Source organism: Tauraco erythrolophus, chromosome 7 (genome assembly GCF_009769465.1).
Source record: "Tauraco erythrolophus isolate bTauEry1 chromosome 7, bTauEry1.pri, whole genome shotgun sequence".
NCBI lineage: Eukaryota > Metazoa > Chordata > Aves > Musophagiformes > Musophagidae > Tauraco > Tauraco erythrolophus.
The window spans coordinates 25,815,246-25,831,279 of record NC_141471.1 but is presented as its reverse complement, the minus strand read 5'-3'; the positions used below and the strand labels follow the sequence as shown (position 1 = coordinate 25,831,279).

At 38.5% G+C, this 16,034-nt stretch overlaps 1 protein-coding gene across 3 annotated transcripts in view; it reads right to left on the bottom strand.

Moving 5' to 3' along the window:
* Positions 1-16,034, bottom strand: part of CDK14 (cyclin dependent kinase 14) — a 266,293-nt gene that overhangs the window by 27,636 nt on the left and 222,623 nt on the right. For all 3 annotated transcript variants that reach the window (XM_086614579.1, XM_086614580.1, XM_086614578.1), the window contains 2 exons: positions 14,898-14,961; positions 495-543 (listed from right to left, as the gene is read on the bottom strand). In XM_086614579.1, coding sequence (XP_086470705.1) covers positions 495-543; positions 14,898-14,961 — 113 coding nt within the window. The remainder of the gene's footprint in view (positions 1-494; positions 544-14,897; positions 14,962-16,034) is intronic.

Below are 16,034 nucleotides of genomic sequence, written 5' to 3'. Positions count from 1 at the left end.
AAAAAAAGGCAGTGAATTCACATTGGCTTTCTTCAGTCATGGTAATTAAAATATACAACAGTATGGTCATCAGCTCACAGCAATGACCAGATGGACCTGGCAACAGAGGATGAGTCTGTGGAAACAACACTCAAAAGTTGATCAGAAACATATTATTTAAAAGTCTCTTAACAGAGAAAACAAGATTCAAAACTGATGGTCCAAAGCGGTAATGCAGCATCTCTCAATGAGCTCGATACACTTGCCAACTGACATCCTCAAGGAGAAAACAGAACGCTACACAGTTTCTCCCTATCCACAGGTAACTGGCAATTCAAAACTGGCAGAAGCAGGAAAGAATACTACTTCAGTAATAATACTTCAGTAATTCCACATTCGTACTGTAACTAAAAAGGACAGAGCCATTAAGTTAACTATGATAACTTCAGCTTGGCATGAATCATAACTTTGAAGAGTCAAAAGGGTAATTATATAAAAAAAAAAAAAAGACTTACTTATTCCATGCTTGTCTAAGGTTTTTAGGGCTGTACTGTGTAAACCGTTCTGTAAGACAAAGAAGAGGAACATTCAGTTATTTATGCTAAAATCAGGATTTTTTTTTTTCAAATATGTTTAGCTACTGTCAATTTTCATCATTTCATCATTTCTATGTGACTACTGCAGCTCAAATTCCAAGACAGGCAAAGAAAACCAGCATAGGAGCAATTGCCATACAAATGGGGAGGAAAAGAAAACAAAACATCAAACCCCAAAAAAGACCCCAACTTGATAAAACAAACAAACAAAATAAAATTAACCATCATGACCGAAAGCTCATTTACTGCAGCATCACCAGAAATGGAAATTTTTACCATTATTTCTAAAGTAGATTTTGACTGCCAGAGAGAAAAAAGAAGCCTGAAATCTAGTATTTTTTTCTTTATCACAACTACAATTCTCTGTGACCTCACTGTCATGTTTTTATGCTTCTCAGGAGACATAAATGTGGGCCTGTGCGATGCACAGGGACATGCAAAACATGATGGCCGCATAAGAGTCCATTTTCTAAAGAACACATATAAATAACGAGCAGAAGTAACAAATACAATGACAGTATATTTACTCAAAAATTAAGTTCAGATATAAGTACTTTCCCTCTTGTATCCAAGATGCTTGGTCTGCAGTAGGACAGTAATTGGCAGAGGAAGATGCTATGAAAGCTGCTGCAGAAGTGAAGAGGCAGCACTCTGTTAGCCCTTTGAACAGGAGCTAAGCGCCTCTTAGGAATAAGCAAATGCAATCCAGCTGGAGAATATAATATTTTCCATGAAGCCTCATCATGATGAAATCCTACTGTGTAGACTCGTACTTGCCCTGGCCCACTACCCTAGTGTGATAGCATTAGCTGCTGTGAAGAAGTCCTAAACTTACAAAATACTCCATAAAACCTCAAAAATTAATTTTGCTTCCTCTCTACCCATAAGCATGACATTTAATAGGCCGACTGTACAGTTATAACAGTAATTTTTATATATATATGCACATACACATCTTACTGTGCAAAACAACTATCATGTAACTTGGGAAGGGCTGTAAGATACCAAAACTGTGGCATGATATGGATGATTTTATTTCTTACACTTTTTTTTTTTTTCTTTAACTAAAAAGACGTAAGCAGAAACTTGAACTCTCTTTGACATCAGTACTGGAAGTTTTCGGTAAGTGGTAGACCTGTAAATTGTGTCTGAGGGTCACTTCACATTTCCAAATTTTGTTGCTTTAACCATACTGATGCAGTTAAAGCAGTGAAATCCCTCCCTCTGAGATACGTATGACGAGTGTATTGGAAACTAGAAACTACAAGACTATAACTAGTTTTAGCACCAATATAAATTATAAATATCACTTACATAATACTGTATCGAAATTTACTCAAATAACTTTCTTAGCAAAAACCACCAAATGCTAACTACATAGTCATGCTGTTAAAGGCCTTGAGATGTAGATCAACATATGAAACAAAAGTTTGAAAGGTTTTCATGTTGGTTTTTTGTTTGCTTTTTCAGGTTTTTGTTTTGTATTGCCAACAAAAAGTTTCTGCACTTGGAAAACATTTGACTACTGTAGATGACCATTAAAGTAGCACCTAGCTGACTTCTCTGTCAGATGAAGATGTTCAGCTAAGAAAAGAGACGACTCTCAGCAACTCTCAGATGTGCTATCATTACACAGTTCACAACAAACTAAAATTATTAGGTTGAATTTTTATGAACTATGTTATACAGTGTTATAAACCTTTATTTGTTTTTAGGATTAGGATACTGTAAGAAATAAATTACAGGTCATGTGGAACATTTTACTAACAGAAAATATATTGCTCCATAAATATACCTCTCCAAATACAGTATTTTTATTGCCAATTTTGTGCACATTTCTTGACATATTTGAACTCATTTCTGATATGTCTCATTGTTGAAAATCATAGAATCATAGAATGGTTAGGGTTGGAAGGGACCTTAAAGATCATCTAGTTCCAACCCCCCTGCCATGGACAGAGAAATCCTCCACTACACCAGGTTGCCCAAAGCCTCATCCAACCTGGCCTTGAACACTTCCAGGGATGGGGCATTCACACAACTTCTCTGGGCAACCTGTTCCAGTGCCTCACCACCCTCAACAAAAAAAATTTCTTCCTTATATCTAATCTAAATCTCCCCGCTTTCAGTTTAAATCCATTGCCCCTTGCCCTATCACTACACGCCCTTGTAAAAAGTCCCTCTCCAGCTTTCCTGTAGGCCTCCTTTAGCTACTGGAAAGCTGCTATAAGATCACCCCGGAGCCTTCTCTTCTCCAGGCTGAACAGCCCCAACTCTCTCAGCCTGTCTTCATAGGAGAGGTGCTCCAGCCCTCCGATCATCTTCATTGCCCTCCTCTGGACTCATTCCAGTAGCTCCATGTCCTTCTTGTGTTGGGGACTCCAGAGCTGAACACAGTATTCTAGGTGGGGTCTCACGAGATCAGAGAAGAGGGGCAGAAAATATTACTTAATGTGAACTTGAGAAGCATTTAGATTGAATACCACACTATTGACATCATCCTAAATTTTGTAAATCAGAATTTTATCAGTAATTGGAAAGTACTGTAGAAGTCAGTTATCCCAGGCACTTAGCAGCTTGGATACTATAAAAAGGAAAAGCTGTTTAAACCATTGTGGTAGGTTTTTTTCTCTATTTTCTGTTAAGTCTCAATACCGCAGTGAGTGCAGAACGTAAGGGTTAAAGTGGGGAAAAAAAGAAGTTACTGGAAACGTTCTTACCAAGAGCAGCAAGGGAAGAGATTTCCTTACAATTTTCTATGTGCACATATTACAACAAAATAAGATATCACATCTGAGGCATCTGGACGAAAACTATAGGAAGTGCCAATTTCTTTTTATCTCTGTTACATATTGCATGCAATGCATCTGCTACAGATGTGCCAATGCCCCGAGGCAGGTCTTTAAATCACACAGGCAAAGTAGTCAGGATCATTATGAGATGCAGCCATGGTTCAGTACTAGTAATATGGCACTGGAGTCAGTGTCGGTGATTATATTTTAATATCCAATACCACAAATAAAAACTTAGTACTGAAGTACATGTTCTGTAATGAGTAGTTCAGGCATCATATAGGCATTAAGAGTATGATCCAAACTTACAAGGGAGAGGAACATTACAATTCAAATTGTACCTGTTGTTTACCAATTCAGCTTCTGCTCTCCACAGAAAAAGCCTGAGATCCAGTAAGGTTAAAGGACAAGCTGCATTGTTCTCAGCAGAACCTGAGATCACCCTTGAATTTCAGTTTACAAATGTGAATTAAAGACATATATGCAAGCAGAAACTTACCTATAAAAACTGGAAAAAAATAAAGACTTCCTTTACTTCATAAGTAAATAGTCCAACCATAACACTGTCCATTCATTTATGGCAAAGGTCTGAAAAACAAGATGCAGCCGGACAGTGCTGCATAACAAGTCTGAGATACACATAGAAGTTCAACTAATAAAGTACAGATGCACACAGTAATCTATTTTGGTGCAGAAAAGTGCTGGCTGGAAAGAGAACTGAACTGACTTGAAGCATTGCTGAAAAGCTAACCTAGACCTGGGGAAAGACAGACTTTGATTTTATCTGTCGTTCTGCAATATGTTTTGGTCAGATACTGAGCTGGTTCGAACTGGCACGGAAACACCAATTTCAACAGAGCTACATCCACTTAAACCAGTTGAGAAGTATCATATATAACATATTTTCTTGACTGAACTGAGGTTTATTTTAATCAATTTAAGCTATTTTCACTGTAGGAGGAAAACACAGAGTCAACTTGTTGGCCAAATTGCCTTAAGGCCTTAATGTCCAAAGATCTGTTTCAGTTCTGCAAGAAACTGAAAAACTATTGCTATGCCAGATGAATTTTTACTGAAAAAGTGATTCACTGGAACCAGTTATATAAATGGTGTTAAAAAGGACATGCATAAGCAAAATGAACAAACTTTTCAAAGGACTCTTCCTTCTTTACTCAGTCTATTGCTCTACTCTAAATCTCTTTTTAAATAAGTACATTATATACTGTATTTATCAGGCAGGGAGAGGGAAAACTAGGGGGAAAACATGGATAGGGTGAAACCTTGTCTATAGAGAGACAAATGTTAGTCCTGAGTACTTAATTCCAAACTCCATTTATATGCTGTGTGACTGCAGACCATGCTGCTCCTAACTATTGGTATCAACTCTTTTCCCTCTACTCCAAGCAGATGAAAGGTTCCTTGCCTTAAATTCTTTGTAAGGAAAGAAACCACATATCAATAAAATACAGCTCACATTTTTCTACACAATTTTGTGGTCATGCCTCTAACCAGAGGCTTGTTAACCTTCATGGACAGTTTAACTAGATGGGACTACTGTGGTAATTAAGCCCAGCCTTGTGCACATGCCAGCCCTTAGTACTGTCCTGAATTAATCCTTCTTTAGAGAATAAAAATGAGAATAACAAAACCAGTTGATTTTTATTTCAGAGTTGTCAGAACAGAGAAGCGACAACAATCTTGTCCTTGAGCTTCTCCATCACGGTGCAGTTTTTTAAGTCCTGAACTATGAAACCACAGCATTAAATACCTACCAACACCAATCTTGTAGTCACAACACAGGCAAAAAAAGAGGTAACTTAACCTCCCAATTTCTACCTGAGGATCTCCTGCTTGTGTCCAACTAATGACAGAACTGGAATTCAGTCTCACAATTACATCCCCAAGTTGCTTCTGAGTTACGTTTCAGAGCGAACAACTCTCACACACCTGTATGAATGCCTCTGTCCTTTATTGCAAGATGGATTTAATACAAGCAAATCTAAAGCTAGACATATCTGGCTGCGACCAATTGCATGAAATTACACTTTGTGATACTTTCAAGCATATAGCTTTGGTATTTGTTTTTCAGATGCTCCCATTGATTTGATCATAAAAATAGCAATATCGGTCAGTAGATTTTGACTGCATGTGACATCCTGGGAATATTTTATTGAAGAATTACCATGAATGCTCCTCCAAAAACGAAACCTTTGCCTGACATACGTTACGAAAGGCAGCAATACAGGTGATTCAAATCTTGGTCCAACCTTGTGGAAGAATTGGGTGGGAACTAGATGATTTTTAAGGTTCCTTCTAACCCAAACTGTGAGTCTATGATTCTATGAAGAAACTCTGTGTAGCAAAAACTTACTACCCCTCCCTCCAAATTGAAAGGCAAATAGGCAGACACTCCGATCATCACCCACTCACACAACCCCCCCTCCAGTGCATGCAAGCCACTGTCAGGAATGCAAGGCACACCATCTTGCTGAGGCAGCTGCTTACTCTCATCAAAGCTGAGATTAAAGAAATGTGAAAAACTACATTTACAGATCAAGATTTGATCTCAGACGTATTTTGAATTTTTATAGTTCAAATTGTGAGTATATATACTACAGTTCAAATCTTTTGATTATTATTAGTATTAAATGTGCTTATTTTGAATAGAAACACTGGAAGAGTGACACAGTAAGCTCATTTGAAACGTTAAGTAAAAAGTGTAACTTTAATTTCCTCTACACAAATACTTAAATATTTGCAAATCTTTTGGGAACAGATTTGGGAAACTAAATTTGATCCTCTGCATTTTTATCTCAAATATACAATCATCATCCTCACTAGCAACCATGTCTCACTGTTAAAGAGTTGGGTTTTCATATGGGTGCTGTATTTCACTACTCAAAGGTGATTTTTGCTTATGTGAAACAAAAGAAGGAATTTTTGTTTGTTTAATTTTTTTTTTTTTTTCTTAGAAGGCCAAATCAGCCAAATCTTGATTAAGAAGTACCAATTGCAACATCTTCCTGTAGCATACCACTTACTCTGAAGATTTTAAGAGTACAGAAAAAGAGTAGGCTACTATATTACATCCACACCTTCAGAAGCCCAGCCTCAGAGTCAAGATTCACTGTTCTGCTGGGTACTACATACGACCCACTCAGAGATGTTGGGTGGTACAGTTACACAAACATTCTTCCCGCAGCAAATGGATTTGAGTTGCTCTTTGCTTCAGATCCTGGAGCACAGCTTACTCAGTGCCTTGTGTGCCAAGGAAGATTTTAGGATCCCTACAAACAGGAGCATCAACGAAGCTATTAGAATAACAACTGCAAAACAGAATGAGAAGTGAGAAACCAGAGGGAAGGGGGAGAAAATTTCTTGAGACGGTTGATTTGACAAACCCGATGCATCAAAATTTATGTTCTTAAAACAACCGCTCCCAAATTGTACTCAGATTGAAGACTTAGGGGGGAAAAAAATCCTGTGCCAGAAAGCTCATCCATTACACCCAGCTGTATTAACTGGTCTTAGAAACAACAGCATTTCTATTTCTTACAGAAACAGACAGTATTTCTATTTCTTTCTATTTATTCCCTTTAGGTAACTGCTCTACAGCAACACTGTTGCATAGGCATACTCACTTGCGTGCCCATGTATTACCTACATGCTCTCTCCACTGCAAACATCATTATCTGCCTGATAAACACGCTCCATCTGACAGCCCTGCATCAAGGGCAGGTTCAAACAGAAGCGAATTTCAGCAGAACTCACTAGTGAGCTTATTAGCAGACCACTGAAGGAACTACTGCTCTGCTGTGAGAATTGAAAAAACAAGCACTTGCATTTTAAGTAACATAAAACAAGATGAGGGTTTTTTCTTCTTTTATCAGTCAGAAAAACACATGAACTATTATACCTTTGCCACATTTGCCTTGAAAGGACCTAGAATAAGCAAGAAAAGCTACATAAGGAATTAGAACCAGACTACATTTTGATTTTTTAGCTCCTTTTTAGAGCTATTGATAATCAGCTTCTAGTCCAACCAAAGAACTTAAAATGCAGTTTGACTTCAAGGCATTTTTTATGTTGTTAATCAAAACATGCTGGCTAATATGCATTCCTTGATTAATGTTCTTCTCTATTTAAAACCAAATGTGATTAACTTAAATGCAAATATTTAAACATAACCATAATTAATATTTTGAAAAGTCTAATGCATGATTTCTTTAAATGGGTTTTCTTTACATTTAAATTAAAAGTCTAAAGTGACTAACACTGCATTGTGATATGTAAGACTCTCATGCTATTTTTATTAAAGATTCAATCCTTAAAATATTTAAATTATGCTAGCTAAAGATATAAAGACAAGCATCCATGCTGACAGGCCAATTTTCAAGCACTACTTGCAGCACTGATGTGTAATTAGTTTTTACTTAAATTTTATCACAACTGGAGTTTTACCATAATTATGAGTTAAACTTTGCTTTTTTGTATGTCAGATGTCTTGAGAAAAATTACTTCAACTCCTCACCCTCCATCCCCATCCCCTCTCCTCCCCTCCCTTCCAAAAGCACCTGCTTTAGCAGAGCACAGGTTGTGTTAAGATGAAGAACAGATGCTGTTTTCTAAACTCCTTACTAAGCATGAGTAGAAAATGTAGTTTTAATAGCCAGCATTGTCTAAAGCACTGGACTTTTATATTAAATGGTTTCACCTTTTAGCAGTGCTCACTCTCACTCTCTTGCATATATAATAGTTACTTTAACTTTTGAGTTTCATGCAATTTTGTTTAAAGAATGATGAAAACACTGACAACTCTGCTTCCCTTGTATTGTGTATATCACAGACTTGAGGAAATACCAAATGTTACAATTTTGCCAAAACTACAAAAGAAGTGGAGAAATTTGAAATTAATTCTCCTTTACAGATCCCTCTCTCTCCCCTTTCATCAAGTACTCACATTCCTGAAGACTGTATCTATACCAGTAATTTAAATGTGCTTGGGACTGTTGTCTGGCTGAGACACCATCAGTGTCCTGTGTCCGTACTACCGCAGAACCCTTCCACCTCCATCTTCCAATACAGGAGGTGGGAACTTCCTTCTTCTTAGGGGGAATAGTCCCTAGCCCACACTAACTCCCAGACTATGCCCAGGAATTAATTATTCGGAAGTGGTAGCTGTCACGAGCTAAAGGCATGCCAGAGGCTGCTTTAACAGTTTAACAGCAGAGACTCCCACATTGCCTGGGAACATTTGCTGGCATCAGTGTAGATGTAAACGAACAAGATATAGATTCAGCATCTAACAAATTGTTGACAGGCTTTGGTGCAGCTCTATAGGAAAAACTGTGATGAAAGTTTGAAAAGCCGTATGTCCTCATGTACAGTATTGCCATTAGTCTCTCAGTCCAGCCCTACTCTAAATGAAGTCTTAATCCTTTGAAAACACTTGGCTATCAATCAGCTGTTAAGATGCAGGTAGGCAGATCATATTTCTAAAACAAATCTATACTTATTGATCACCTGGGAGGCAAAGCAGAATTCCTGAGTCAGAATGGTGGTTTTGTCAGTCATAGATTCAAGATTTTTTAATAAACCCACGAAGTATCTGTCAATCTCTGGCAGACTCCGTGTTATGCAGTATTTCCTGGGAATGATGTTTTCTCACTCTAGCTTCTTTTTGTCTTTCACTTTCTCCTTAAGGAGAGTCTCATTCTCTTAACTCTTTTCATCCTTACTTTAGGGATTCTCTTTTAAAAATCAGTGCTCAGTAGATGTAGATGTTCTCGGGTGTATTACTTTATATTATATCTGATCATCTGTTGACGATAGTGAAGTTCAGGCTCCTACACTATCAGCCCAAGATTAAATATTTAACTTACTTTCACCTAGAAACACTATTGTAAGAAAACTGATGCACGGTGAACATTACAAAGCATTCTCACATTTTCTCCACCTTCCTAACAAGTTACTACTTCTCCTTGACTGTTACCATCTGAAGTGATGGCCACCTTCATTTATCTTCTGTTGTGACCATATCTTACCTTCTCCTACTTTGCTCACTGACAGTACCTTCTGATAAATCTCTATTTAACTTCACAGGATGAAGGTTTTGAAGCATCAGCCCCAAACACTAACTGAAAATGTAGGAAAAATGAAAACTTCAGTGTAAATGTCGATACAAAGGCTTGTCTTGCTCAATTATTTGGGCAGGACTCTGAATCTGGCTACAGAATAAGACTCCAGACTAAGAAAAATGGGAGAATATAATGACAATGGAGAGAATACACAAAAATCAGGAAGACTCAGACACAAGACTGGTAAGGAAGCAGCTTGTTTTGGAACACTGCTTCATCTCCACTCATGCAGATGAGACATAGCAGATGCCTACTTCCATTTCATTCTTGAAGACACTGGTCCAGTGATACGATCGGTGTTTAGATCTGTTTTAGTGCAGCAAATCTACATATTTCTTTAAGTACTGTAACAAAAGAATAAATAGTGAAAACATGTTCTCCAGGTCATGTGTCAGAGCGTCATGTTCATTATTTATACTGTCTCTGTCACATGGTGCTTCTAAGCTGGATGAAACCCCAAGATTTTACTGAAACAGCAACTAACACTTTTTCATAATTTCCTTGAACTACCTTCTTATTTGAGGGCAGATAATTTACCTTCACAGTGATCCAGAATGTCCAGGTTTCTTTGGTGATACTGGAGTACAGGAAGACTTACTCAAGATTATAGCAGTCATAACAGTTTCCAAGTGAATCACAGAGGTAGCTCTGAAGTTCTGAAGTATTTCAGGGTTTTCGAATGCATTATTTAGATTATCCTTAAGTAATGTACTAAGCAGGACATGTGTGCATGTGTGTCTGTGCACGCAGGTGCAAACACAAACTGAGAGGACCAAGGCTGAGGCACAGAGAAAGCTCAGAGACCAGGCTAACTTTTAGCTTTAAATATCTCCTATATTACTTAGAGTATTTGTAAGATAGAAAGTAATCAAAGATATCAAAGTAAGCAGATGAATACAAGTTGTTTTCTGACTTTTTAAATGGCAAAACAATTTATGACCGTTTTATTTTCACAATTACAGGCTGTTAAAATCACTGAGGTTAGGGGTTTAAATGATGTAGAGCCACCCACAGCTAGCCTTAGGAATACATTTCTAATTCAGCCTCAGAAATGTTCCTGCATATTAAGATGTCAGAGATCATCGTTGTTTATGCACTGGCTGTTTTCCATAATAATCAGACCCTTGGTCACTCTAGTAGAGAAGAGACTAATGTCATGTTTTTCAGACATGTTTCTCCTAGTAAACCATGATTAGCTCTCTGTAGCACAGGACTGTGCCCTATCAAGTCACAGCATGAAAATTAGTTATTTAAGTCTGTATGCAAACAAGAAATACAATTAAATTTTGTTTCTACTCTCAATAGTCTTCCCAACTCCACAGGCATTTAATGTGCCCAGAATTTTTTAAACTATAGTGACTATTTATCACTAATACTTTCTGTTCAAATCCTATTGTTTTACACTTACACAACTCAGTTTATAACATCAAAGCCTTGCCTGAGTGGATGTTGATATCTTCATTACCAGTGCTCTCTGCACTTCTCAGTTTATCACACTTACTGTTTGCAGCTATCAGTCTTAAAACTCACAAAGACCCACAAAGCAGAGAAGTTACTTAACCCCATATCAACTATATTTAAATGTCTAATTTCACAAATCTTAAAGAATAATGGAATAGGTTCAGATTCGGCCAGACAGTTCAGGTTCCCTCCTGCATTATTCTGCTAAGAAAAGGAAAAAATTAAGTCATCTTAAATGTACTATTAAAGCATTAACTTCCATTTTTGCTCCAAAGAAGTTAGTTGGGAACGAAGAGCCTTTCAGTCCCATACACTGAGGAAATTTTCTCTACGGTGTAACAATTTATGTTACACCTTTGCTATGAAGACAGGCTGAGAGAGTTGGGGCTGTTCAGCCTGGAGAAGAGAAGGCTCCGGGGTGATCTTATTGCAGCCTTCCAGTACTTAAAGGGGGCCTACAGGAAAGCTGGAGAGGGACTTTTTACACGGGCGTGTAGTGATAGGACAAGGGGCAATGGCTTTAAATGGAAAGAGGGGAGATTTAGATTAGATATAAGGAAGAAATTTTTCACTCAGAGAGTGGTGAGGCACTGGAACAGGTTGCCCAGAGAAGTTGTAGATGCTCCATCCCTGGATGTCTTCAAGGCCAGGTTGGATGAGGCTTTGGGCAACCTGGTGTAGTGGAGAGTTTCCCTGCCCATGGCAGGGGGGTTGGAACTAGATGATCTTTGGGGTCCCTTCCAACCCAAACCATTCTATGATTCTAATTTGAGACCAACAGGGAGTGGATCATGGTTGGCTGAGCATCTGTGGAACAGGACAATGCAACCTTGCCATAGCTGGAAAACTTTTGTGCACAGAATGGTGTGAAGGAAACCATTTTTTTAAGAAGCAACAGAGAACCTGGTATCCATGATGAGACAGCTCCAACAACCCCAATGGCAGGAGCCAATAGTTAGGGACCCTGACAGTGCAGGGCGAATGGTTGGACTCGATGATCTTGAAGGTCTCTTCCAACCAGACGATTATATGATTCTATGAATTCCAGCCCAGTCCATTGGTCAGAGCACTATGGGCAGAGCATGCTTTAGATGCTGGTACCCCAGTATGATCCCAGAGGTGATGTGTTTTGCTGCTCTGATCATTCCACCCTTTACCAGCATAAAGTCAAATTACTCAGTTTTGTGGTATCTAAGCCAAGTTTTGATTGTGCAGTTAGATTATGCTTTCTATTGCTGTAATTTCTAAAATCAGCAAACAAGGAACTGTAAGACAAAAAAACCCCATCTTTTACCACAGCCATAAAGGACATAGGGTAGTACAGAGAGAGTGCAGAGCATATTAAGTGTACAGAAGGGGGTTTTTTCCTTTGGAGTGCTCTTAGACCTCCACAGTGTACGGGAATTAAGGAGATCAGTGCTTTGCATTAATGGGCCCTAGAAAGATTAAATAATTGCTAGCGAGAATAGTAATTACTCTGACTTGCAAATCTACATACTTCCCAGATGTGGAAAGGATCCAAGAGAACAAAGACCACACCATGCAGAAATGGTGAAAATATCAAGTGACCATTGTCTTGGAGGCTTTCTTTCATCTTTCCTCCTGTCTCCACTCTGTATTTGTATAAATATTATGTACTCATAGCTGACAAAATCCATAATCTGGGACAGAGAAAATAAGAGCAAGTCTAACACAATGCCTGTATAAAAATTAGATTTAATGAAGTGTCTACTGTGGATTTATTTCCTGATCTTCTTCTGCGGTAATAAACCCACATCCCTTAACACACTTGGAAGCCAAACAGAAAAATGAAACCAGGAAATTTCTTGGCTGCCATCTACTGTTCGAAACTTTCCTGTATCACACAGAAGAATAAAACGAAGAACAAACCCCAAGAGCACTCACTGACATCTCCAGGTTTTCTCCTTCTCTTTACTTTCTTGGATAAAAATGGTATCTTTGAACTGCTGTTAAAAACCAATATATTTCTGTAAGGATTCTGTGTACGTGCTCACCTTTTAATCAGTACCCAGAACAAGAAACACAAAAGCTTGTAAAGTTAATGATTTAGTGAAAACACTGTAATATTTTTAGTATTTCAGTGAAAAACTGTATTTGTTAAGAGTTCTACTAATTCACTAGAGAGCACTAGAGAGTGATTTCACTATACAGCAATAAGGCAGTCAGAGACTGAAAACTAATGTGCAAGAAAGCTGTCTGCCTTCCCTTTTCTTGAGGTTTTGTGTTACTATCAGGGTAAGACCTACTACATATTTGTTTCTCTGTCTCTCCTATTTTGACAGCTGTCTAGATCTCTGTCCTCTTCAACTCCTCTGCCTCATCTCCTGCCTCTTTGCTGCCCCAAAGAAGCCACTATGATCCTGCAGATCTGATGAATAAGACATGCTGGAATGAAAAGGGAATCTTCTTTATGTCTGACCTATAATAAGATGTTTGGAAACTAGGTTTAAATGATATAGGATGCCAGGTTGTCACAGTTTATGTGTTTTGACAGTTCAGTCAAAAGCTGAAGAGAATATCATAGAATCATAGAATGGTTAGGGTTGGAAGGGACCTTAAAGATCATCTAGTTCCAACCCCCCTGCCATGGGCAGAGAAATCCTCCACTACACCAGGTTGCCCAAAGCCTCATCCTACCTGGCCTTGAACACTTCCAGGGACGGGGCATCCACAACTTCTCTGGGCAATCTGTTCCAGTGCCTCACCACTCTCTGAGTGAAAAATTTCTTCCTTATATCTAATCTAAATCTCCCCTCTTTCAGTTTAAATCCATTGCCCCTTGTCCTACCAGCACATGCCCTTGTAAAAAGTCCCTCTCCAGCTTTCCTGTAGGCCCCCTTTAAGTACTGGAAGGCTGCAATAAGATCACCCCGGAGCCTTCTCTTCTCCAGGCTGAACAGCCCCAACTCTCTCAGCCCGTCTTCATAGCAGAGGTGCTCCAGCCCTCGGATCATATCACCTGCAATAAAGGAGAACCTGGAGTTTACTGAGGGACTTTAGGCCTGAAAGGACAAAAACATCTGAAATTGGATTCCTGGGTCAATTCTGTCACTCACTTTCAGACTTTATTCATATGGCTATAAACTGAAGATTCATCCTAGTAAAATATACTGGGAGTCAATTAATTGCTTAATCTGAAAACATCTAGTAACCCTCGCTTTATCATTTAGTCCAAACCCATTCACAGCAGGTCCAACAAGTTCAGGCTGCTCAGGTCCTGTCCAGTCAGGTTTTGAACAGGATGGAGATGTCAAACCTCTCTGGACAACCAGTTCCAGTATTTCACCACCTCCACCAGCCAACCTGTCTCCTACTCATTCACCTGCTTGGCACATTTAAAAAAACAGTATTTCTAAGATAATAAATCAGCATAATGAAGCTGATAACGTACTTCTAGTTTCTAGGGAACAAACTGATCCCTCTCACACAAAGGTATCAGATGGTGAAACAGCTTTTCAAGAACGGTTGTAGAATACAACACACATTAAAAAATTGAACCTTTGTAGAAAGGTACTAACAGATGATCTAGCAGTAACGTCAGCTTTCACAAAGTCTTTTTCTGTACTCTTTAGTTTCCTTTAGCATTCCTCAAAGCTCAGAGTGGTCTGCAGAAAAGTAATACTGATCGGGAATCAGTCTACTAGCAATCTGAAAGGTACTATACTCAGCGGCTGAGGAATGCAAGCAGGTCAGGGCTCATACTGTAATAAAAAGGAGAAAATACAAAAGAAAGCAAGGAAATTAAACAAAAGAAACCGCCTCACCTTCAGCACAATAAAAAGTAAGCAGCTAGAAAAAGTGTATTATGGTTCATGAGCTGTGTACCAGGTCATTCTGAAGCTTGCGGGCAGGGATGTAATGATCTGTATTTCCAGGAAGAGAATTTGGATGAACTTGGTACTTCAACCTACCTGGTTTGAAATGGGGTAAAGAGTGGACTCCAGGCCACGTATCTTCATTTGGTGTTCCAAGTACCTGTGCACAAAAGAGAAAAAGAAAGAAAAATACCACACATTGTTTTAAAGAAAAAGACTTAACAAGCCATAGCATTGCATAAAACCATTCCTCATTGTAAGCTCAATGTGTCTTACAATGTAAACTTTAAATATGCTTAATTATTGGGGGAAGGAGGGGAGGAAGAGGGTACAAAAAGTTAAATGATTAGCACGGTTCCAAGGTACCGGTGGAGTCAGTAAAGCATGTTAACAGTGCTGTGTTCCTGTCAGGTTGCCCAATACATGTTAAAGCCACTTTCCATTGACAAGTGTCAAGCTATCTGCCTATCTTAGAGTGCTGGTGCTACAGAGGCTAGATATTTTACCTCAGAAATAATTTCAACCCCTGCAAACTTAAATAAGATGAACAGATACCCAATAGATGCTAGGATAGAAGATTCGCACAGATGGTGAAGCAGATGACCAAGAGCATGGCATGAACAAGAATGCACAAAGAATAGTTGCCATTTTAAGTGGATGCAGTATATATAAAAATAGTACATTTTTAGGAAATAAAGACTTTATTGACACATGCATTATGTTTTGTTTCTATTCACTTCAACTGTCTTCTCTCTTGTAGCGTAAGTCAGACCAGCTTTCAGCAGCGAAGTATTTAACGCTTCTCATGTGCATCTTATATCCTCTGCTCACAAGAAAAGTTCACCCTCTGTGTCTTTGGCACCAACAATAAATAAATTGAGAGAACCGCTGTAATTCTCCCAAACCTTGTTATGCTTCAGAAGATATAACTGTCAATGCTTGCTTTAAGTGGAGCTGAGGAGAACACTTAAATTAGAAGCTCTAGAAATGCATTTCTGAATGAGTTGTTGAATTTGCTATTTCACTAGTGGCATCTTTCTTGTTACAAATTCACATGCTATTTCTAACACGCATGAAAATGCTAGGGACTGTTTTCTGTATTTGTTATAAGCTCAGGCCCTGGAATAAAAGGCTGATATTCTAAAGTGAAAGCATTTCACACCAGTCTGGTGCTTGTTTGGCATTGCCATAAATAATTGTACAAAACCCCTGCCAGCCCTGCTCCTACCCGCA